The 25,167-nt window shown below is 42.4% G+C and overlaps 1 protein-coding gene across 4 annotated transcripts in view; it reads right to left on the bottom strand.

Annotated features, from left to right (window-relative positions):
• The window catches only part of LOC130267160 (uncharacterized), a 46,191-nt gene that overhangs the window by 8,847 nt on the left and 12,177 nt on the right, over window positions 1–25,167 (bottom strand). For 3 of the 4 annotated variants that reach the window (XM_056516492.1, XM_056516491.1, XM_056516493.1), the window contains exon 2: window positions 1,607–1,717. In XM_056516492.1, coding sequence (XP_056372467.1) covers window positions 1,607–1,645 — 39 coding nt within the window. In that variant the 5' untranslated portion in view covers window positions 1,646–1,717. Of the gene's footprint in view, window positions 1–1,606; window positions 1,718–1,830; window positions 1,887–25,167 lie in introns of those variants that run through there. The other variant, XM_056516490.1, reaches the window with a different exon arrangement.

Below are 25,167 nucleotides of genomic sequence, written 5' to 3' on the forward strand. Positions count from 1 at the left end.
TTTTCCAGAAGGATTTTGGCTTCCTCAAGTTAATTTTGGCAAAATATAGTCTTGCTTTTTTATGTCTCTGTGTCAGCAGTGGGGTCCTCCTGGGTCTCCTGCCAGAGCGTTTCATTTCATTTAAATGTTGATGGATAGTTTGCACTGACACTGATGCTCCCTGAGCCTGTAGGACAGCTTGAATATCTTTGGAACTTGTTTGGGGCTGCTTATCCACCATCCGGACTATCCTGCGTTGACACCTTTCATCTATTTTTTTCTTCTGTCCACAGCCAGGGAGATTAGCTACAGTGCCATGGGTTGCAAACTTCTTGAAAATGTTGCGCAATGTGGACAAAGGCAAATCTAGATCTCTGGAGATGGACTTGTAACATTGAGATTGTTGATATGTTTCCACAATTTTGGTTCTCAAGTCCTCAGACAGTTCTATTCTCCTCTTTCTGTTGTCCATGCTTAGTGTGGCACACACAGACACACAATGCAAAGACTAAGTGAACTTCTCTCCTTTTTATCTGCTTTCAGGTGTGATTTTTATATGGCCCACATCTGTTATTGCTTGAAACAATCTTATTGTTCCACAATTTTGAAAGGGTGCCAATAATTTTGTCCAGACCATTTTTGGAGTTTGGTGTGACATTATGTCCAATTTGCTTTTTTTCTCTCTTTTTTGGTTTAGTTCCAATACACACAAAGGGAATAAACATGTGTATAGCAAAACATGTGTTACTGCAATCCTTTTCTGTGAGAAATACTCAATTTTCTTGAAAGATTTAAGGAGTACCAACATTTACGACCATGATTGTATGTGGTCACGGCTCTGGACATAACTAATGCTTAGATAACTGAACTCTAGTACCAGCAACCTGCCTAAGGCTGAGTTCACACCACGTTTTGTACTTATGGTTCCCGTATACGGCTGGGGGGAGGGGGGCAGGGGGGGGAATCACGGCGCCCGCACTCAGCCGTATACAGGAACCATATTTAATGCATGTCTATGAGCCGACCGGAGTGAACCGCAGCCTCCAGTCGGCTGCGTTTTCAGCCGTATGCGGTTTCCCAACCGTAGGCAAAAACGTGGTTGACCGTTTTTGCCTGCGGTCAAGAAACCGCATACGGCTGCAAACGCAGCCTCCGGTAGGCATGCATTAAATATGGTTCCCGTATACGGCTGAGTGCGGGCGCCGCGATTACCCCCCGCCCCCCTCCCCCCAGCCGTATACGGGAACCGTAAGTACAATACGTGGTGTGAACCCAGCCTAAAAGTTCAGAGTTGTCATGGGAAATGTAGGCAGCATTACAGAATCACTTCAGTGATCATTTTATGTATAAAATGGAGCCTATCCCATGTTTGCCACATCAGCTAAAACAGGTAAGAACAAGGCATATACAAGAACTTCTAATAATAATGCTGCTGGTCTGGAACTGATGGATGCCAATAAGGGTCCACTGACTTATAAGACAGCAGGTCATCAAGGAAATAGGATATAAGAGTATCAGATCATTTTCATTCATCATCGAACTATTTGTGTTACTTGCTCGAATAATAGAATTCCTCTTTTTAATATATAAAACCAGCTGAGTACCTGGCATTGCCTGGTCTTCCTACCTTAACAAGGATGCTCTCGTTCTCATATCCTAACTTCATATCCCGATCTTATTTCTTATCCTGCTGAACAGTCGGTAGGATGTTTAAAAGTCTCTGACAACCTCTCCAGGCCTAGAATAACGCAATCAGAAGAAACAATCGAAGTCCCAAAGAATTGCATGAGTTTTCAGACAAAACCCCCCAGCCTTACAAATGGGGTTGGGTATGGATTTAACTATGTGTACCAAGTTTCTTCACAATATCTCCAGCCATCTGGAATGGGAGGTGATCTTATACTCATGACGGCATGCTGGGGTCAGAGGAAAGAAGAGCTGAGGGTGCAGGAGAACATATTACTTCATGGCTGACAGGTTACATAGGTAAAACTATAAACATTGAGCCCGACCCTGCCATTCCTCACTACCCCAACCACTGGGAATTGTAACTCCTGGCTAAGTTGTAACTGTATATTAACCCTGTACTGTGACGTTACTGTGTATGTTATCCCTGTACTATGACCTCACTGTGTGTATTATACCTGCACTCTGCTGTAACTGTATATTAACCCTGTACTGTGACGTTAATGCGTATGTTATCCCTGTACTATGACCTCACTGTGTGTATTATACCTGCACTCTGCTGTAACTGTATATTAACCCTGTACTATGACCTCACTGTGTGTATTATTCCTGCACTCTGCTGTAACTGTATATTATCCCTGTACTATGACGTTACTGCGTATGTTATCCCTGTACTATGACATCACTGTATTATCCCTGCACTCTGCTGTAACTGTATATTAACCCTGTACTATGACCTCACTGTGTGTATTATACCTGCACTCTGCTGTAACTGTATATTAACCCTGTACTGTGACATCACTGTGTGTATTATCCCTGCACTCTGCTGTAACTGTATATTAACCCTGTACTATGACCTCACTGTGTGTATTATTCCTGCACTCTGCTGTAACTCTATATTATCCCTGTACTGTGACATCACTGTGTATATTAACCCTGTACTGTGACGTTACTTCGTATGTTATCCCTGTACTATGACCTCACTGTGTGTATTATTCCTGCACTCTGCTGTAACTGTATATTATCCCTGTACTGAGACATCACTGTGTATATTAACCCTGTACTATGACATCACTGTGTGTATTATTCCTGCACTCTGCTGTAACTGTATATTAACCCTGTACTGTGACATCACTGTGTATATTAACCCTGTACTATGACATCACTTTGTGTATTATTCCTGCACTCTGCTGTAACTGTATATTAACCCTGTACTATGACATCACTGTGTGTATTATCCCTGCACTCTGCTGTAACTGTATATTAACCCTGTACTATGACATCACTGTATTATCCCTGCACTCTGCTGTAACTGTATATTATCCCTGAACTATGACATCACTGTATTATCCCTGCACTCTGCTGTAACTGTATATTAACCCTGTACTATGACATCACTGTGTATTATCCCTGCACTCTGCTGTAACTGTATATTATCCCTGAACTATGACATCACTGTGTTATCCCTGCACTCTGCTGTAACTGTATATTAACCCTGTACTGTGACGTTACTGTGTATATTAACCCTGTACTATGTGTGTGTATTATTCCTGCATTCTGCTGTAACTGTATATTATCCCTGTACTATGACATCACTGTGTGTATTATTCCTGCACTCTGCTGTAACTGTATATTAACCCTGTACTGTGACATCACTGTGTATGTTATCCCTGTACTATGACATCACTGTGTGTATTATTCCTGCACTCTGCTGTAACTGTATATTATCCCTCTACTGATACATCACTGTATTATTCCTGCACTCTGCTGTAACTGTATATTATCCCTGTACTATGACATCACTGTATTATCCCTGCACTCTGCTGTAACTGTATATTATCCCTGTACTGTGACATCACTGTATTATCCCTGCACTCTGCTGTAACTGTATATTATCCCTGTACTGTGACATCACTGTGTGTATTATTCCTGCACTCTGCTGTAACTCTATATTATCCCTGTACTGTGACATCACTGTGTGTATTATTCCTGCACGCTGCTGTAACTGTATATTATCCCTGTACTGTGACATCACTGTATTATCCCTGCACTCTGCTGTAACTGTATATTAACCCCTTAAGGACATAGGGCGTATCCATACGCCCCCGTTTCCAAGTCCTTAAGGACCGAGGACGTATGGATACACCCTGAGCATTTCCGGCCCCCGCCGCTAGCCGGAGGGGAGCCGGGGCTGGATGCCTGCTGAAATCGTTCAGCAGGCATCCCGGCATATCGCCCAGGGGGGTCATTATGTCCCCCCATGTCGGCGATTGCAACAGCTCCCAGCATGCAAAAAGGGCATGCTGGGAGCTGTAGTTATGCAACAGCAGGAGGCAGACCACCACAACTCCCAGCATGCCCTTATGGGCATGCTGGGACTTGTAGTTTTGCAACAGCTGGAGGCACATTCTTTCTATGGAAAAGTGTACCTTCAGCTGTTGTATAACTACAACTCCCAGCTTGCACAATCAGCTAAAGTGCATGCTGGGAGTTGTAGTGGTGCATCTGGTGGTTGCATAACTACAACTCCCAGCATGCCTGTTGGCTGTCGGTGACTGCTGAGAGTTGTAGTTTTGCAACAGCTGAAGGCACACTGAGTTAAGTAGCAAACCAGTGTGTCTCCAGCTGTTGCATAACTACAATCCCCAGCATCCCCAGCCAATGTAGTATGCCTCCGGCTGTTGCATAACTACAAGACCCAGCATGCCCTTCCGCTGTCTGTACATGCTGGGGGTTGTAGCTTTTGCAACAGCTGAAGGCACACTGGTTGCAAAACACTGAGTTTGTTACCAAACTCGGTGTTTCACAACCTGTGTGTCTCCAGCTGTTGCAAAACTACAACTCCCAGCATGCACTGATAGACCGTACATGCTGGGAGTTGTAGTTTTGCAACAGCGAGAGGTATTTCCCCCCCCCCCCCCCATGTGAACATACAGGGTACACTCACATGGGCGGAGGATTACAGTAAGTATCCGGCTGCAAATTTGAGTTGCGGCAAATTTTCTGCCGCTGCTCAAACTGCCAGCAAGAAACTACTGTGAACCCCCCGCCCGTGCGACTGTACCCTAAAAACACTACACTACACTACCACAAAATAAAATAAAAAGTAAAAAACACTACATATACACATACCCCTACACAGCCCCCCTCCCCAATAAAAATGAAAAATGTCTGGTACGCCACTGTTTCCAAAACGGAGCCTCCAGCGGTTGCAAAACTACAACTCCCAGCATCCACTGATAGACGGTACATGCTGGGAGTTGAAGTTTTGCAACAGCTGGATGTTTCCCCCCCCCCCCCCCCCCCAATGTGAACGTACGGGTACACTCACATGGGCGGAGGTTTACAGTAAGTATCCGGCTGCAAGTTTGAGCTGCGGCAAATTTTCTGCTGCAGCTCAAGCTGCCAGCGAGAAACTACTGTGAACCCCGGCCTGTGCGACTGTACCCTAAAAACACTACACTACCACAAAATAAAATAAAAAGTAAAAAACACTACATATACACATACCCCTACACAGCCCCCCTCCCCAATAAAAATGAAAAACGTCTGGTACGCCACTGTTTCCAGAACGGAGCCTCCAGCTGTTGCAAAACAACTACTCCCAGTATTGCCAGATAGCCACTGACTGTCTAGGCATGCTGGGAGTTTTACAACAGCTGGAGGCACCCTGTTTGGGAATCACTGGCGTAGAATACCCCTATGTCCACCCCTATGCAAGTCCCTAATTTAGGCCTCAAATGCACATGGCGCTCTCACTTTGGAGCCCTGTCGTATTTCAAGGCAACAGTTTAGGGTCACATATGGGGTATCGCCGTACTCGGGAGAAATTGGGCTTCAAATTTTGGGGGGATTTTCTGCTATTACCCTTTTTAAAAATGTAAAATTTTTGGGAAAACAAGCATTTTAGGTAAAAAAAATAATTTTTTTTTTACATATACAAAATCATGAAACACCTGTGGGGTATAAAGGTTCACTTAACCCCTTGTTACGTTCCCCGAGGGGTCTAGTTTCCAAAAATGGTATGCCATGTGTTTTTTTTTTTTTTGCTGTCCTGGCACCATAGGGGCTTCCGAAATGCGGCATGCCCCCAGAGCAAAATTTGCTTTCAAAAAGCCAAATGTGACTCCTTCTCTTCTGATACCTGTAGTGCGCCAGCAGAGCACTTTTCACCCCTATATGGGGTGTTTTCTGAATAGGGAGAAATTGGGCTTCAAATTTTGGGGGGTGTTTTCTGCTATTACCCTTTTTAAAAATGTAAACATTTTGGGAAACCAAGCATTTTAGGTAAAAAAAAAAAAAAAATTTTTCACATATGCAAAAGTCGTAAAACACCTGTAGGGTATTAAGGTTCACATTACCCCTTGTTACGTTCCCCGAGGGGTCTAGTTTCCAAAATGGTATGCCATGTGTTTTTTTTTTTTGCTGTTCTGGCACCATAGGGGCTTCCTAAATGCGGCATGCCCCCAGACAAAATTTGCTTTCAAAAAGCCAAATGTGACTCCTTCTCTTCTGAGACCTGTAGTGCGCCAGCAGAGCACTTTTCATCCCCATATGGGGTGTTTTCTGAATCGAGAGAAATTGGGCTTCAAATTTTGGGGGGTATTTTCTGCTATTACCCTTTTTAAAAATGTAAAAATTTTGGGAAACCAAGCATATTGGGTAAAAAAAAAAATTTTTTTTACATATGCAAAAGTCGTGAAACACCTGTAGGGTATTAAGGTTCACATTACCCCTTGTTACGTTCCCCGAGGGGTCTAGTTTCCAAAATGGTATGCCATGTGATTTTTTTTGCTGTTCTGGCACCATAGGGGCTTCCTAAATGCGGCATGCCCCCAGAGCAAAATTTGCTTTCAAAAAGCCAAATGTGACTCCTTCTCTTCTGAGACCTGTAGTGCGCCAGCAGAGCAATTTTCACCCCCATATGGGGTGTTTTCTGAATCGGGAGAAATTGGGTTTCAAATTTTGGGGGGTATTTTCTGCTATTACCCTTTTTAAAAATGTAAAATTTTTGGTAAACCAAGCATTTTAGGTAAAAAATTTGTTATTTTTTTTACATATGCAAAAGTCGTGAAACACCTGTAGGGTATTAAGGTTCACTTTACCCCTTGTTACGTTCCCTGAGGGGTCTAGTTTCCAAAATGGTATGCCATGTTTTTTTTTTTGCTGTCCTGGCACCATAGGGGCTTCATAAAGGTGACATGCCCCCCAAAAACCATTTGTCGCTCCTTCCCTTCTGAGCCCTCTACTGCGCCCACTGAACAATTAACATAGACATATGAGGTATGTGCTTACTCGAGAGAAATTGGGTTTCAAATATAAGTAAAAATTTTCTCCTTTTTATCCCTTGCAAAAATTCAAAAATTGGGTCTACAAGAACATGCGAATGTAAAAAATTAAGATTTTGAATTTTCTCCTTCACTTTGCTGCTATTCCTGTGAAACACCTAAAGGGTTAATACACTTACTGAATATCATTTTGAATACTTTGGGGGGTGTAGTTTTTATAATGGGGTCTTTTATGGGGTATTTCTAATATGAAGACCCTTCAAATCCACTTCAAACCTGAACTGGTCCATGAAAAATAGCGAGTTTGAAAAGTTTGTGAAAAATTGTAAAATTGCTGCTGAACTTTGAAGCCCTCTGGTGTCTTCCAAAAGTAAAAACTCATAAATTTTATGATGCAAACATAAAGTAGACATATTGTATATGTGAACCCCAAAAAAATTATTTTGAATATCCATTTTCCTTACAAGCAGAGAGCTTCAAAGTTAGAAAAATGCTAAATTTTCATTTTTTTCATCAAATTTGGGGATTTTTCACCAAGAAAGGATGCAAGTTACCATAAAATTTTACCACTAAGTTAAAGTAGAATATGTCACGAAAAAACAATCTCGGAATCAGAATGAAAACTAAAAGCATTCCAGAGTTATTAATGTTTAAAGTGACAGCGGTCAGAATTGCAAAAAATGCTCTGGTCCTTAAGGTGAAAAAGGGCTCGGTCCTTAGGGGGTTAACCCCGTACTATGACATCACTGTGTGTATTATTCCTGCACTCTGCTGTAACTGTATATTATCCCTGTACTGTGGCATCACTGTGTATATTAACCCTGTACTATGACATCACTGTGTGTATTATCCCTGCACTCTGCTGTAACTGTATATTATCCCTGTACTATGACATCACTGTATTATCCCTGCACTCTGCTGTAACTGTATATTATCCCTGTACTGTGACATCACTGTGTATATTATACCTGTACTGTGACATCACTGTGTGTATTAACCCTGTACTATGACATCACTTTGTGTATTATTCCTGCACTCTGCTGTAACTGTATATTAACCCTGTACTGTGACATCACTGCGTGTATTATCCCGGCACTCTGCTGTAACTGTATATTATCCCTGTACTGTGACATCACTGTGTGTATTATCCCTGCACTCTGCTGTAACTGTATATTATCTCTGTACTATGACATCACTGTATTTTCCCTGCACTCTGCTGTAACTGTATATTATCCCTGTACTATGACATCACTGTATTTATCCCTGCACTCTGCTGTAATTGTATATTAACCCTGTACTGTGACATCACTGTGTGTATTAACCCTGTACTATGACATCACTGTGTGTATTATCCCTGCACTCTGCTGTAACTGTATATTATCCCTGTACTGTGACATCACTGTATTATCCCTGCACTCTGCTGTAACTCTATATTATCCCTGTACTGTGACATCACTGTGTGTATTATCCCTGCACTCTGCTGTAACTTTATCTTATCCCTGTACTGTGACATCACTGTGTGTATTATCCCTGCACTCTGCTGTAACTCTATATTATCCCTGTACTGTGACATCACTGTGTGTATTATCCCTGCACTCTGCTGTAACTCTATATTATCCCTGTACTGTGACATCACTGTGTGTATTATCCCTGCACTCTGCTGTAACTCTATATTATCCCTGTACTGTGACATCACTGTGTGTATTATCCCTGCACTCTGCTGTAACTCTATATTATCCCTGTACTGTGACATCACTGTATTATCCCTGCACTCTGCTGTAACTCTATATTATCCCTGTACTGTGACATCACTGTATTATCCCTGCACTCTGCTGTAACTCTATATTATCCCTGTACTGTGACATCACTGTATTATCCCTGCACTCTGCTGTAACTCTATATTAACCCTGTACTATGACATCACTGTGTGTATTATTCCTGCACTCTGCTGTAACTCTATATTAACCCTGTACTGTGACATCACTGCGTGTATTATCCTTGCACTCTGCCGTAACTGTATATTATCCCTGTACTGTGACATCACTGTGTGTATTATCCCTGCACTCTGCTGTAACTGTATATTATCCCTGTACTATGACATCACTGTATTATCCCTGCACTCTGCTGTAACTCTATATTATCCCTGTACTGTGACATCACTGTGTGTATTATCCCTGCACTCTGCTGTAACTCTATATTAACCCTGTACTGTGACATCACTGCGTGTATTATCCCTGCACTCTGCTGTAACTGTATATTATCCCTGTACTATGACATCACTGTATTATCCCTGCACTCTGCTGTAACTCTATATTAACCCTGTACTGTGACATCACTGTGTGTATTATCCCTGCACTCTGCTGTAACTGTATATTATCCCTGTACTATGACATCACTGTATTATCCCTGCACTCTGCTGTAACTGTATATTATCCCTGTACTATGACATCACTGTATTATCCCTGCATTCTGCTGTAACTCTATATTAACCCTGTACTGTGACATCACTGCGTGTATTATCCCTGCACTCTGCTGTAACTGTATATTATCCCTGTACTATGACATCACTGTATTATCCCTGCACTCTGCTGTAACTCTATATTAACCCTGTACTGTGACATCACTGTGTGTATTATCCCTGCACTCTGCTGTAACTGTATATTATCCCTGTACTATGACATCACTGTGTGTATTATACCTGCACTCTGCTGTAACTGTATATTTACCCTGTACTGTGACATCACTGTGTGTATTAACCCTGTACTATGACATCACTGTGTGTATTATCCCTGCACTCTGCTGTAACTCTATATTAACCCTGTACTGTGACATCACTGTGTATATTAACCCTGTACTATGACATCACTGTGTAAACTATCCCTGCACTCTACTGTGTGCATTTTCCCTGTTCTGTGACATCACTTTGTGTATTATCCCTGTACTGTGACATCACTATGTGTATTATTCCTGTATTGTTACCTCCCTGTGTATTATCCCTATATTGTGACCTCCCTGTGTATTATCCCTATATTGTGACCTCCCTGTGTATTATCCTTATATTGTGACCTCCCTGTGTATTATCCCTGTATTGTGACATCACTGTGTATATTATCCCTGTATTGTGACATCACTGTGTTTATTATCCCTGTATTGTGACATCACTATGGGTATTACCCCCTGTACCATGACGTCATTGTGTGTATAATCATTGTACTGTGACATCACTGTTTGTATTATCCCTGCATTGTGACATCACTGCGTATATTAACCCTGTACAGTACGGTGATATCACAGTTTTCTTTTCCATGTTTGGGGCACTATGACCATTAAGGTGGCACAGTGGCACAAGATGCATTATTGCAACTTGGGGGACATTAGGTTTATGTGGAGGGTGGACAGGGCATTATTACCACTCGAGGGCATAAGAAAGGGAGCATTATTATTATATGCGGGTGTACAGGACAGAGATATTACATGTGGGGGGGGCACAGGCATTATTATTATGTGGGGGCACAGGACACGGGGCATTATTATTAAATTGGGGGCACAGTTAGGAGCAATATTATATGTGAGGGGCACAGAGTGTTTTGCATTTCATAGGTATGGTGTATGTAAGGAATTTCTGGGGTGGTACAGATTTTATGGGCCACAATATGTTGTGGTATTGTATTCATAGGGTGCATTGTATGGCAAGGTTATATTCAGAGGGTACAGTGTCTGGTAGTATTGTATACACAGGATACATTGTGTGGCAGTATTCTTTTCAGAGGGTACAGTGTTTAGCAGGTTTAAATTAAGAGGATACAGTGTGTGGCAGGTTTATATTAAGAGGATACAGTGTGTGGTGGTATTACATTAAGAGGGAACAGTGTGTCGGTATTATGTTTAGAGGGCGCAGTGTGGGGTAATATTACATTCAGAGAGTATGGTGTGTTGCAGTATTATATTCAGAGAGCCCAGTGTGTGATATTATTATATTCAGAAGGTACAGTGTGTGGCAGCTTAATATTCAAAGGGCACAGTGTTTGGTAGTATTATATTCAGAGGGAACAGTGTGGCAGTATTATATTCAGAGGGTACAGTGTGCGGTAATATATTCAGAGGGAGCAGTTTGTGGTAGTATTATATTCAGAGAGTGCAGTGTGTTGCAGTATTACACTGCTCAAAAAAATAAAGGGAACCCTAAGATAACACCTCCTAGATCTGAATGACTGAACTAATCGTATGAAATACTTTCGTCTTTACATAGTTGAATGTGCTGACAACAAAATCACACAAAAATTATCAATGGAAATCAAATTTATCAACCCATGGAGGTCTGGATATGGAGTCACACTCAAAATCAAAGTGGAAAACCACACTACAGGCTGATCCAACGTTGATGTAATGTCCTTAAAGGGATATTCCAGGCCAAAACTTTTTTTTTATATACCAACTGGCTCTGGAAAGTTAAACAGATTTGTAAATTACTTCTATTAAAAAATCTTAATCCTTCCAATAGTTATGAGCTTCTGAAGTTGAGTTGTTGTTTTCTGTCTAACTGCTCTCTGATGACTCACATCCCGGGAGATGTGCAGTTCCTATGGGGATATTCCCCCATCATGCACAGCTCCCGGGACGTGACATCATCATTGAGCAGTTAGAAAACTTCAGAAGCTAATAACTATTGGAAGGATTACGTTTTTTTAATAGAAGTCATTTACAAATCTGTTTAACTTTCCAGAGCCAGTTGATATATATAAAAAAAAGGTTTTGCCTGGAATACCTCTTTAACCCCCTTAAGGACACAGGGTTTTTACGTTTTTGTATTTAAATTTTTTCCTCATCACCTTCTAAAAATCATAACGCTTAAAATTTTGCAACTAAAATTCCATATTATGGCTTATTTTTTGCGCCACCAATTCTACTTTGCAGTGACATTAGTCATTTTACCAAAAAATCCAGGGCGAAACTGAAAAAAAATGAATTGTGTGACAAAATTGAAGAAAAAATTAAATTTTTTAATTTTTGGGGGCTTACATTTCTATGCAGTGCATTTGTTGGTAAACATGACAAATTATCTTTATTCTGTAGGTCCATACGATTAAAATGATACCCTAAAGACAGCTGTGATTGGGCGGTCAACATACAGGGTTATAGTCTATTCCGGAAGGATCGGACAAAACGGAAAGGGGGAGGAGTCTGTTTTTATGTAAAGTCCAGTCTGAAGGCGGGAGGGAAACGATAATGTGGAGTCACTATGGGTAGAATTATATGGAAATAAAAAAAAAAATTCTGATAGGGGTTTACTGTAAGCCACCAAACATAATGGAAGAGGCAGAAGATCAATTACTGAGGCAAATAAACAAGGCAGCAAATCAGAATGATGTGGTTCGTGATGAGCGGCATATGCCATATTCAAATTTGTGATATTTCGCGAATATATGGCGAATTTTCGTCCTATATTTGCAAAATTCGCATAGTAGATATATTCGTGGATATTTTTGCATGCGCGTATGCTACTATCTACCTACCTATCTATCTATATTATTTATCTATCCGTCTATCTTTCTATCTCCTAATATCCTTTAGTGACAATATTCGCGAATAAGATGATATTCAAGAATATTCGCATAATCGCATATGCTCATATTTGCGAAAATTCGCTCTCCAGTCTAATACAATAAACAGTATAAGAGCCTTCTTTAGACCACAAACTGGAAGCAGGGATGGATGAGATCACTGTGATGTGTTCTGAGGGGGAAACAATTATGAATATTCCTAATTGCGAATCTATATTCGCGAATGTGCGAAATTCGCAATAAATATTCATATTGCGAATATTTACACTCAACACTAGTGATAATAATAATATAAACTGGGAGACTGAGACCTGTGAATCTCATAAAGGAAACATGTTTGTGACTATAGCTAAAGACAATTATCTGTCCCAAATGGTGCAGAGCCCGACCAGAGGGGGCGCCCTACTAGACTTACTATTAACCAACAGACCTGATATAGTAACTAATATGCAGGTAGAAGGACACCTAGGAAATAGTGATCATAATATAATACATTATAACTTGTTCTTCAATAAGGGAATCTCTCGAGGGGCCACAAAAACAATGAACTTTAGGAAGGCAAAGTTCAATCAACTCAGAGAAGCCCTTAAAGGGGTACTCCGGTGGTCAACGTGTTTTTCTGTTTTTGACTTACCCTATTTGTTTAGTTTCATTACTATTCTTGTTGTTTAGCCTACTATATTTCCGTTCTTTGTTGTCTTTTTATCCCCCACTTTGTTTTCCTATCTTTGCTTCTATTTCCTGTTTCTTGCTGTGCTAAAAACTACAAATTCCAGCATGCCACATGCCTTGTTGGTTTGGGGCGGCTCCTTTTGTTTGTTTGTTCCGCCCTTTACCTATCCTACTATATTCCCGGGTCAGCCCCCTTATACACAGCACACTAATATAATCAGCCTTGGATGGCATACACTGTCATACACACACACAAAAGGGACTACAACTCCCAGCATGTGTCACAACAGCTGGAGGCACACTGGTTGGGAAACACTGGTGTAACATGATGTGTACGCTGAATAGGCTAGAACAGTGTTTCCCAACCAGTGTACCTCCAGCAAATCTACAACTCCCAGCATGCCCAAAGTCTGTCAGGGCATGCTGGGAGTTGTAGTTTTGCAACATCTGGAGGCACACTGGATTGTAAACACTAGCATACACACACACAACAGGGACTACAACTCCCAGCATGTGTCATTCAGGAGTCGCCCCCTCCCCCTTCACATATAGGGGGAGATTTATCCAAAACCTGTGCAGAGGAAAACTTGCCCAGTTGTCCATAGCAACCAATCAGCTTGCTGCTTTTATTTTTATGAAGGCCTGTGAAAAATGAAAGAAGCAATCTGATTGGTTGCTATGGGCAACTGGGCAAGTTTTCCTCTGCACAGGTTTTGATAAATCTCCCCCATAGAGATCATTCCCAGTATGAGATTTATTCCCCTGCAGTCCATACATCCCCAGCCCGTGCACCTTCTCATCCTCCCCTTCAGATAACACTTATCTTCTCTGTGGGGGTCCTTCTCCTGTGCAGACCTGTGTCCTTAGAATACAGAGCAGGGGGGAGGGGAGGAGCTGTGTACTCAGCTGGATGAGATGAGGGGGCGTGGCTTATTCCTCTCTTGCAGACAGAGAAAAAAAAAAAGCTGTGACATCTTGTCCACAACAGACTCAGAACTGTGGACAACAGTAAAAGAAAACCTACTGAACTACAGAACTTCCTGCCCAACAAACAGGTAAGAAAAAGACATACATGCTGCCAAAACACATAACACATGTATATTGCAAAAAAAACTAAACTTACAAAGAAGATGCCATATAGTCAAAAAAATTAACCAGCGGAGTACCTCTTTAACAATATAAAATGGGATAATGTCCTCAAAAACAAGAATACTGACACTAAATGGGAGACTTTTAAAAATATCTTAAATTATCACTGTAAGATGTATATACCTTGTAGGAATAAAAGGGTCAGAAATAAAAGAAAACCAATATGGATGAATAAGAACATTAAGGAGGCAATAAATGACAAAAATGAAGGATTTAAACTACTAAAACAGGATGGCAGTGAAGAAGCATTAAAAAGCTATAGAGAAAAATGTAAAATATGTAAAAAAAAACTGATAAAAGCCACAAAAATAGAGACTAGATTGCCAAAGAGAGTAAAACTAACCCCAAAATGTTCTTTAACTATATAAATAGCAAAAAGGTAAAAAATGAAAGTGTTGGCCCTTTAAAAAAATGATGAGGAAGAAATTATAAAGGGGGATCAGGGAAAAGCAAATATATTAAACAAATTCTTCTCCTCTGTATTCACCGAGGAAAATGAAATGCCAAGTGAAATACAGCGAGATAAGGTAAACTCCCCCGTACAGGTCACCTGTCTAACCCAGGAAGAAGTACAGTGCCGCTTACAAAAACAGACATATCACAAAGTCCAGATGGCATTCACCCCCGTGTTCTAAGGGAATTAAGTAATGTAATAGACAGACCACAATTTTAAAAATTCAGGGACTCTATAAGGACAGGGACTGTTCCCCAGGACTGGCGCATGGAAAATGTGGTGCCAATATTTAAAAAGGGGTCAAAAAGTGACCCCGGGAATTATAGACTTGTTAGTTTAACCTCCGTTGTATGTAAATTGTTTGAGGGTTTCCTAAGAGATGCTATTTTGGAGTATCTTGATAAAAATAAATGTATGACTCCATATCAGCATGGCTTTATGAGGGATCGGTCCTGTCAAACTAACCTGATCAGCTTTTATGAGGAGGTGAGCTCCAGACTGGACCAGGGGAAATCGCTGGATGTCGTATATCTGGATTTTTCCAAAGAATTTGATACGGTGCCACATAAAATGTTGGTGCATAAAATGAGAATGATGGGGCTGGGGGAGAATGTGTGTAAGTGGGTAAGTAACTGTCTCAGTGATAGAGATGTAGCGAATTGTTCGCCGGTGAATTTAGCATGTTTGCGTTCGCCTCGCCGGGCGAACATATGTGAAGTTCGATCCGCCCCCTATACTTTAACATTGTGGTAAACTTTGACCCTGTGAGTCAGAGTTAGCAGACACATTACAGCCAATCAGCAGCAGTCACTCCCTTCCAGACCCTCCTACCGCTTGCACTGACGCCATTTTACCCTCATTTGGCATGCTGCAGGCTTAGGAAGTGGAGGGTCAGAGAAGCTGCTCCTGCTGTATAGGGAAAGCGATAGCTAGGTTGCTGCTAGGTGGTGTATTCAGGGTCCAGTTTACTCCTAAAGCACTAGTGTAACATCTGCTTTAAGGACAGCACCCAAAAAAGCCCTTTTTAGGGCTCAAATATCAGTCTGTGTGTCTTGCAACAGCTGGAGGCACCCTGGTTGGGAGGGAACCGCTGGTTAAAAGGGGTACTCCAGTATAAAACTTAAGTTCCTTCAAGCAACTAACTACTACAGTATTCAAAGGGCTGAAAGATATCAGTCCGTGTGTTTTGCAACAGCTGGAGGCACCCTGGTTGGGGACCACTGATCAAAAGGGGAACTCTGCTGGCAAGTTTTTTTTCTTTAAAGCAACTAACTACTACAATACTCAAAGGGCTGAAATATATGAGTCTGTGTGTTTTGCAACAGCTGGAGGCACCCTGGTTGGGGACCACTGCTTAAAAGGGGAACTCCGCTAGTAAGCTTTTTTTCTTTAAAGCAACTAACTACTACACTATTCAAAGGGCTGAAATATATCAGTCCATGTGTTTTGCAACAGCTGGAGGCACCCTGGTTGGGGACCACTGCTTAAAAGGGGAACTCCGCTGGCAAGCTTTTTTTCTTTAAAGCAACTAACTACTACAGTATTCAAAGGGCTGAAATATATCAGTCCGTGTGTTTTGCAACAGCTGGAGGCACCCTGGTTGGGGACCACTGCTTAAAAGGGGAACTCCGCTGGCAAGCTTTTTTGCTCATTGTCACCCTAGTGCAAATCATATTTGGTGTGACAGTTGTGCAAATTAAAATAAAAAAATACCTTTTTTGGCTGTTAAATAAAACCAGTCACTGTCAGTTCACATCTCAGTTGCCAGTTTTTTTGCCTGCAGGGCAAATTTTGTCACCCTAGTGCAAATCACATTTGGTGTGACACTTGTGCAAAAAAAAACAAAAAAAAACTTTTTTGGCTGTGAAATAAAATCAGTCACTTCACTTCACACTTGGGAGTCTTTTGGCCCTTATGGCTCATTGTCACACTAGTGCAAATCATCTTTGGGGTGACCGACCATAGTGTAAATTTGAAAAAAACAATACCTTTTTTGGCTGTGAAATAAAATCAGTCAGTTCACTTCACACTTGGAAGTTTTTGGGCCTGCTTGGCTCATTGTCACACTAGTGCAAATCATATGTGGTGTGACAATTGTGTAATTTAACAAAAAAAAACATTTTTTGACTGTAATAGATTGAATAGCAGTTAGTTGTCTGCAAGCGTGTGTCAGGCCTACAGCGTCTACTCTACGTCTACGTCTGTCAAGGACATGTTTGAGCGTAAGATGCCAATGTCACAAGGTCACTCCCTAGCCTGGCGTCTGACAGCTGGCTTGTCTGAACTCATAGCCCGCCAGCTTTTAAAAAATGTATTTAAAAAAATAAAAAAAATAAAAATAGCTAACATTTTTTTTTTGCTATTGGGACACCGTAACGGAAGGTACACGGCCAAAATTTCTTTGCACAAAAGACAATCCCCAACCGGTACTCGATTGTGCAACAGGAAATAATGGCATGTCTGGAACACAATGTTGGGGCAAGGGTCCATCTGACCACTGTTACCTGGTCTGCAAAGCATGGTCAGGGCAGGTATATCACCTACACTGCACATTGGGTAAACCTGGTGACGCTGTGCAGGGTTGACGCAGTGGATTCTGAATGAAGACGGGCCTCTTGAAGCTGATTGGTCGCTCGCTGCTGGATGGTATGGGGGCGACCAATCAGGAACGTGCCATACATGGCTGTGTACAGTTATGCTGTCATAGGAAAAAGTCGGTGAGGGGATGTCATCCAAACATGGGCATGGGGATGGTAGGCTTAACTCTGATTGGCTGTTTGGGATGTCGAGTGAGCCAATCAGAGAGGGGACGTATGAGTTCAGGTTGCAAGTCTTTGCCGCTGGTGGCGGCAGGATGTCTTTCAAATCTTTCAGCCAATTGCTGCTGGGCAGGTCCGGGCAGCGACCAATCAGGTTAAAGACATATAATTCCTCTTTGGGGTATTCCTAGAGGCATCGGCGGCAAATCTTTTTTGAAGAATTCGACCAACCGCTGCTGGGCAGGTCCGGGCGGCAACCAATCAGGGATGAGACGTGTATTTCCTCTTTGGAGGATTCCAAGAGGCATTGGCGGCAACTCTTTTTTGAAGAATCCAACCAATCACGTTCCGTCTGGGTAAGGTGGCGACCGAGGATGACTTGCATGACTTATCCGCCACCAACTATGGTTCAAGCCGCAATGCTTTAGGGCACTTTCTGGCTGGGAAACAAACAGAAATTTTTCTGGCTGCTGCTACAGCAGCGGCTGCAGCAATACCAAATTTTTCAGCTATGTGTACATGCCTAATTTTTCTGGTACTCTCTGCTCACATCTCTGTCCATCATGCCAGTGAGGCCAGATTTGCGACAGCCCAACACGTTGAAATTCAACACTCCTAATTAGAGATGAGCGAACTTACAGTAAATTTGATTTGTCACGAACTTCTCGGCTCGGCAGTTGATGACTTGTAAATTAGTTCAGCCTTCAGGTGCTCCGGTGGGCTGGAAAAGGTGGATACATTCCTAGGAAAAAGTCTTTTAGGACTGTATCCACCTTTTCCAGCCCATCGGAGCACCTGAAAGCTGAACTAATTTATGCAGGAAAAGTCATCATCTGCCGAGCCGAGAAGTTCGTGATGAATCGAATTTACTGTAAGTTCACTCATCTCTACTCCTAGTGTTCGACCGCCTGCTCCAACAAGAAAAAGCCTTTAACGAATATTTGTATGACCGGGGTGCTAGGACATCATCTGCGGAACTGGGAATTTTTTTGCCGCGTTAATGGACGCTCATGCGCAATGCCTGTAGGCTCATGCGTCCTTTTGAGGAGGTGACAAACTTAGTCAGTCGCACCGAAGGCACCATCAGCGACATCATACCATTTGTTTTCCTCCTGGAGCGTGCCCTGCGAAGAGTGCTGGATCAGGCAGTAGATGAGCGTGAAGAGGAAGAGTTGTGGTCACCATCACCACCAGAAACAGCCTTATCAGCATCGCTTGCTGGACCTGCGGCAACGCTGGAAGCGGATTGTGAGGAAGAGGAGTCAGAGGAGGAATGTGGCTTTGAAGAGGAGGAGGAAGACCAACCACAACAGGCATCCCAGGGTGCTCATTGTCACCTATCTGGTTCCCGTGGTGTTGTACGTGGCTGGGGGGAAGAAGATGATACCTTCCCTGACATCACTGAGGACGAGGAACTGGACATGAGTAGCTCGGCATCCAACCTTGAGCAAATGGGGTATTTATGATAATTTAAACTTGAATTTTCAAGAGTACTAACCATTACACAAAGGAACGCTTGTTGCGTGTGATTTTTTAACTTAAATTTTCAAAAGTAAAATACAGAGAGGGAAGAACTCTGTTTCTTTATTTGATGAAAAATTTTATTTAGAAAATAATTTCTGTGTGTGTTTCTCCGTCCTGCATTATAGAGTCTTCTGGACTCTTGGATATGCGCTTGTTCTTATTTTTCAGCCATGTGTACATGCCTAATTTTTCTGGCCTCTGGTGCTGCACTTTTTCTGCTGATGCAATTTTTCTGGCCGCCGCTACAGCAGTGGCTGCAACAATACCAACTTTTTGAGCCACGTGTACATGCCTAATTTTTCTGGTACTCTCTGCTGACATCTCTGTCCATTTTAGCAACCGTGCATATTAGATGTATGCTAAGGGGAGCATGGTGGCTCAGAGGATAGCACTGCTGCCTTGCAGCGCTGGGGCCTTGGGTTCAAATCCCACTATGTGCTGCCTAAAGGGGGGCTCTAACTATGTGCTGCCTAACATGGGGGAATCTATGTACTGCCTATAGGGGGATCTAACTATGTGCTGCCTAAAGGGGGAATCTAACTATGTGCTGCCTAACATGGGGGAATCTATGTACTGCCTATAGGGGAGATCTAACTATGTGATGGCTAAAGGGGGGATCTAACTATGTGCTGCCTAAAGGGGGGCTCTAACTATGTGCTGCCCAAAGGGGGCTAAAGCACGTTATTCCAAAGAATTTAGGACTGTTAGGTGATTTATGCCCTTTATGGATTAAAACCAGACTCTACATCAACTATGTAAATTTCCATGAGAGTTTTGCCATGGATCCCCCTCCAGTCCAGGTATTAGTCCCCTTGAAACAACTTCTTAATCACTATTGTGGCCAGAAAGAGTTCCTGTGGGTTTTAAAATTCGCCTGCCTATTGAAGTCAATGGCGGTTCGCCATTTGCGAACCGAAAATTTTATGTTCGCGACATCACTACTCAGTGATAGGAAACAGAGGGTGGTTATTAATGGTACTTATTCTGATTGGGTGACTGTTACTAGTGGGGTCAGTCTTGGGTCCTATTCTATTTAATATATTCATTAAAGGGGTACTCCGGTGAAAACCTTTTTTCTTTTAAATCAACTGGTGCCAGAAAGTTAAACATATTTGTAAATTACTTCTATTAAAAAATCTTAATCCTTCCAGTACTTATTAGCTGCTGAATGCTACAGAGGAAATTCCTTTCTTTTTGGAACACTGATGATATCACGAGCACAGTGCTCTCTGCTGACATCTCTGTCCATTTTAGCAACCGTGCATAGCAGATGTATGCTAAGGGCAGCATGGTGGCTTAGTGGTTAGCACTGCTGCCTTGCAGTGCTGGTGCCTTGGGTTCAAAGCCCACTAAGGACAACAATAGATAAAGACTTATTATTATTATAATAACGTCAGCAAAGAGCGCTGTGCTTGTGATATCATCAGAGGCCATTCCAAAAAGAAAAGAATTTCCTCTGTAGTATTCAGCAGCTAATAAGTACAGGAAGGATTAAGATTTTTTAATAGAAGTAATTTACAAATCTGTTTAACTTTCCGAAGCCAGTTGATTTAAAAGAAAAAAGGTTTTCACTGGAGTAACCCTTTAACCCCTTCATGACCCAGCCCATTTTCACCTTCATGACCTGGGCATTTTTTGAAAATCTGACCACTGTCACTTTAAACATTAATAACTTTGGAATGCTTTTACTTATCATTCTGATTCCGAGATTGTTTTTTCGTGACATATTCTACTTTATGTTATCGGTAAAATTTCACTGATATTTGTATCCTTTCTTGGTAAAAAATCTAAAAATTTCATGAAAATTTTGAAAATTTAGCATTTTTCTAACTTTGAAAGCCTCTGCTTGAAAGGAAAATGGATATTCCAAATAAATTACATATTGATTCACATATACAATATGTCTACTTTGTGTTTGCATTAAAAAATTGACAAGTTTTTACTTTTGGAAGACACCAGAGGGCTTCAAAGTTCCGCAGCAATTTTCCAATTTTTCTCAAGATTTTCAAAATCGTAATTTTTCAGGGCCCAGTTCAGGTTGGAAGTGGATTTTAAGGATCTTCATATTAGAAATACCCCATAAATGACCCCATTATAAAAACTGCACCCCCCAAAGTATTCAAAATGACATTCAGTAAGTGTTTTAACCCTTTAGGTGTTTCACAGGAATAGCAGCAAAGTGAAGGAGAAAATTCTAAATCTTCATTTTTTACACTCGCATTTTCTTGTAGACCCAATTTTTTTATTTTTACAAGGGGTAAAAGGAGAGAAATCACCCTAAAATTGGTAACCCAATTTCTCTTGAGTAAGGAAATACCTCATATGCGTATGTCAAGTGTTCGGCGGGCGCAGTAGAGGGCTCAGAAGGGAAGGAGCGACAATGGGATTTTGGAGAGTGAGTTTTTCTGAAAGGGTTTTTGGGGGGCATGTCCCATTTAGGAAGCCCCTATGGTGCCAGAACAGTGGACCCCCCACATGTGACCCCATTTTGGAAACTATACCCCTCATGGAATTTAATAAGGGGTGCAGTGAGCATTTACACCCCACTGGCGTTTGACAGATATTTGAAACAGTGGACTGTGCAAATCAAAAATTTTATTTTTCATTTTCACAGACCACTGTTCCAAAAATCTGTCATACACCAGTGTGGTGTAAATGCTCACTGCACTCCTTATTACATTCCGTGAGGGGTGTAGTTTCCAAAATGGGGTCACGTGGATATTTATTGTTTTGCGTTTGTCAGAACTGCTGTAACAATCAGCCACCCCTGTGCAAATCGCCTAAAATGTACATGGTGCACTCTCCCTTCTGGGCCTTGTTGTGCGCCCCCAGAGCACTTTGCGCCCACATATGGGGTATCTCCGTACTCAGGAGAAATTGCGTTACAAATTTAGAGGGTCTTTTTTCCCTTTTACCTCTTGTGAAAATGAAAAGTATAGGGCAACACCAGCATGTCAGTGTAAAAAATTTATTTTTTTACACTAACATGCTGGTGTAGACCCCAACTTCACCTTTTCATAAGGGGTTAAAGAAGAAAAAGCCCCCCAAAATTTGTAAGGCAATTTCTTCCGAGTACGGCGATACCCCATATGTGTCCCAAAACTGTTGCCCTGAAATACCACAGGGCTCCAAAGTGAGAGAGCGCCATGCGCATTTGAGGCCTGAATTAGGGATTTGCATAGGGGTGGACATAGGGGTATTCTATGCCAATGATTCCCAAACAGGGTGCCTCCAGCTGTTGCAAAACTCCCAGCATGCCTGGACAGTCAATGGCTGTCCGGCAATACTGGGAGTTATTATTTTGCAACAGCTGGAGGCTCCGTTTTGGAAACAGTAGCGTACCAGACGTTTTTCATTTTTTGGGGGGAGGGGGGCTGTGTAGGGGTATGTGTATATGTAGTGTTTTTTACTTTTTATTTTAGGTTAGTGTCAGTGTAGTGTAGTGTTTTTAGGGTACAGTCACATGGGCAGAGGTTCACAGCAAGTTTGCCGCTGGAAGTTTGAGCTGCAGCGCAAAATTTGCGCCATCTCAAACTTGCAGCACTCACTGTAAACCTCCGCCCATGTGAGTGTACCCTGTACATTCACATTGGGGGGAGGGGGCAAACATCCAGCTGTTGCAAACTCCGAGCATGCCCTTTGGCTGTCCGTGCATGCTGGGAGTTGTAGTTTTGCAACAGCTGGAGGAACACTGGTTTGGAAACACTAAGTTAAGTAATAAACTTTCAAGTGTTTTGCAACCAAACTTAGTGTTTCCAAACCAGTGTGCCTCCAGCTGTTGCAAAACTACAACTCCCAGCATGCATGGTCTGTCAGTGCATGCTGGGAGTTATAGTTTTGCAACAATTGCAACAGCTGGAGGCACTGAGGTAGGAAACGGACAATGTTTCCCAACTAGTGTGCCTCCAGTTGTTGCAAAACTACAACTCCCAGCATGCCCAGACTGCCAAGGCATGCTGGAAGTTGTAGTTCGGCAATAGCTGAAGGATCAGATGTTGCCGAACTACAACTTCCAGCATGCTTGGGCAGTCTGGGCATGCTGGGAGTTGTAGTTTTGCAACATCTGGAGGTCCACAGTTTGGAGACCACTGTATAATGGTCTCCAATCTGTGCTCTTCCAGATGTTAGAGAACTACAACTCCCAGCATGCCTGGACAGACTGAGCATGCTGAGATTTGTAGTTTTGCAACATCTGGAAGAGCACAGATTGGAGACCATTATACAGTGGTCTCCAAACTGTGGACCTCCAGATGTTGCAAAACTACAACTCCCAGCATGCCCAGAAAGCCAAAGGCTTTCTGGGCATGCTGGGAGTTGCAGTTTTGAAACTCTCAGAGGCAGCAGTGAGATCGCTTTACGGCGATCTCACTGCTGCCAATGAAGATGCCGCACTGCAGCCGGAAACTCACCTCCGGGACGCAGCGCAGCCGGGACCGCACGGAGGACGCCGGGACCGCTCGGGACACCGCTCCGACGGGTAAGTGACGCCGGGGGACGGGTCAGGGACACTTAGCAGAGCGGTGTGTGTCCCGATCCCCGTGATCGGGACTCACACACCGCGCTGCTAAGTATTCTGATAGCGAAACGCTGCTATCAGCTAGTCAGATTTGACCAGCTGATAGCAGCGATCGCTGGGGGGGGTGGGGGACGAAACCCCCCGTGGTCGCACGGTAAGATGGCTGGCTATCAGTGATAGCCACCATCTTTCCGGGCGCTGCGGGATGCCGCGAGTAGCGGCAGTAATGTCCATGACGTACCTGTATGTCATGGGTCGGGAACACCTTGCCACCCATGACGTACAGGTATGTCATAGGTCGGGAAGGGGTTAATGACCTTGTGGAGGGATTATATAGTAAAGTTGCTATCTTTGCAGATGATACTAAACTCTGTAAAGTGGTAAACACAATAGAGGACAGTGCACTGTTACAAATGGTTCTGCATAGGTTGGAGGTTTGGGCTGGGAAGTGGAAGATGAGGTTCAACACTGATAAATGTAAGGTAATGCACATGGGGAAGAAAAATCCGGGCTGGGATTATGTATTAAATGGGAGCACACTTGGGACGACTGACGTGGAAAAGGACTTGAGAGTCTTAGTTAACAGTAAATTTAGCTATAGTGACCAGTGTAAGGCAGCTGCTGCCAAGGCAAATAAAATCATGGGATGCATCAATAGGGGCATAGATGCCCATGACAAGGAATTCATTCTACCGCTGTACAAATCACTAGTCAGACCACACATAGAATACAGTGTACAGTACTGGGCACCAGTGTACAAGAAAGATATAGTGGAGCTGGAGAGGGTTCAAAGATGGGCAACCAGGGTAATACGGGGAATGGGAGGACTACAGTACCCAGAAAGATTATCAGAATTAGGGTTATTTAGTTTAGAAAAAATAAGGCTTAGGGGAGACCTAATAACTATGTATAAATATATCAGGGGACAGTACAGAGATCTTTCCCATGAACTATTTATACCCAGGACTGTATCTATAACAAGGGGGCATCCTCTACGTGTAGAGGAAAGAAGGTTTCTACACCAGCACAGACGGGGGTTCTTTACTGTAAGAGCAGTGAGACTGTGGAATTCTCTCCCGGAGGAGGTGGTCATGGTGAACTCTGTAAAAGAATTTAAAAGGGGTCTGGGTGCATTTTTGGTAAATAATAACATTGATGGTTATGTATATTAGATTTAAAGGGACAGAACGTTAATCCAGGGATTTATTCTGCCATATTTGGAGTCGGGAAGGAATTTTTACCTCTAGTTTGAGTTTTTTTTTTTGCTTTCCTCTGGATCAACTCAGTAGGGACTCATTAGGCATATAGGTTGAACTTGATGGACTCTTGTCTTTTTTCAACCTTATGAACTATGTTACTTATATAGGTTTGATTTTGTATTACTTCTGAAAAAAATCATAACTACATTATCATTCCCTTACGTCCTAACCAGTAGCACAGATGGGGTATTCCACCCCCCGCGAACTGGTAGGACAGATGGAAGTTTTATTGAACCTAATTAAACACAGTAAACACACACCCACACCCACAAGAGGACAGTGGTCCCTGCTGAGGATGGGTCTTCCTTGCAGGATCCAAT

This window comes from Hyla sarda, chromosome 4 (assembly GCF_029499605.1).
Source record: "Hyla sarda isolate aHylSar1 chromosome 4, aHylSar1.hap1, whole genome shotgun sequence".
NCBI classification, from domain to species: Eukaryota; Metazoa; Chordata; class Amphibia; order Anura; family Hylidae; genus Hyla; species Hyla sarda.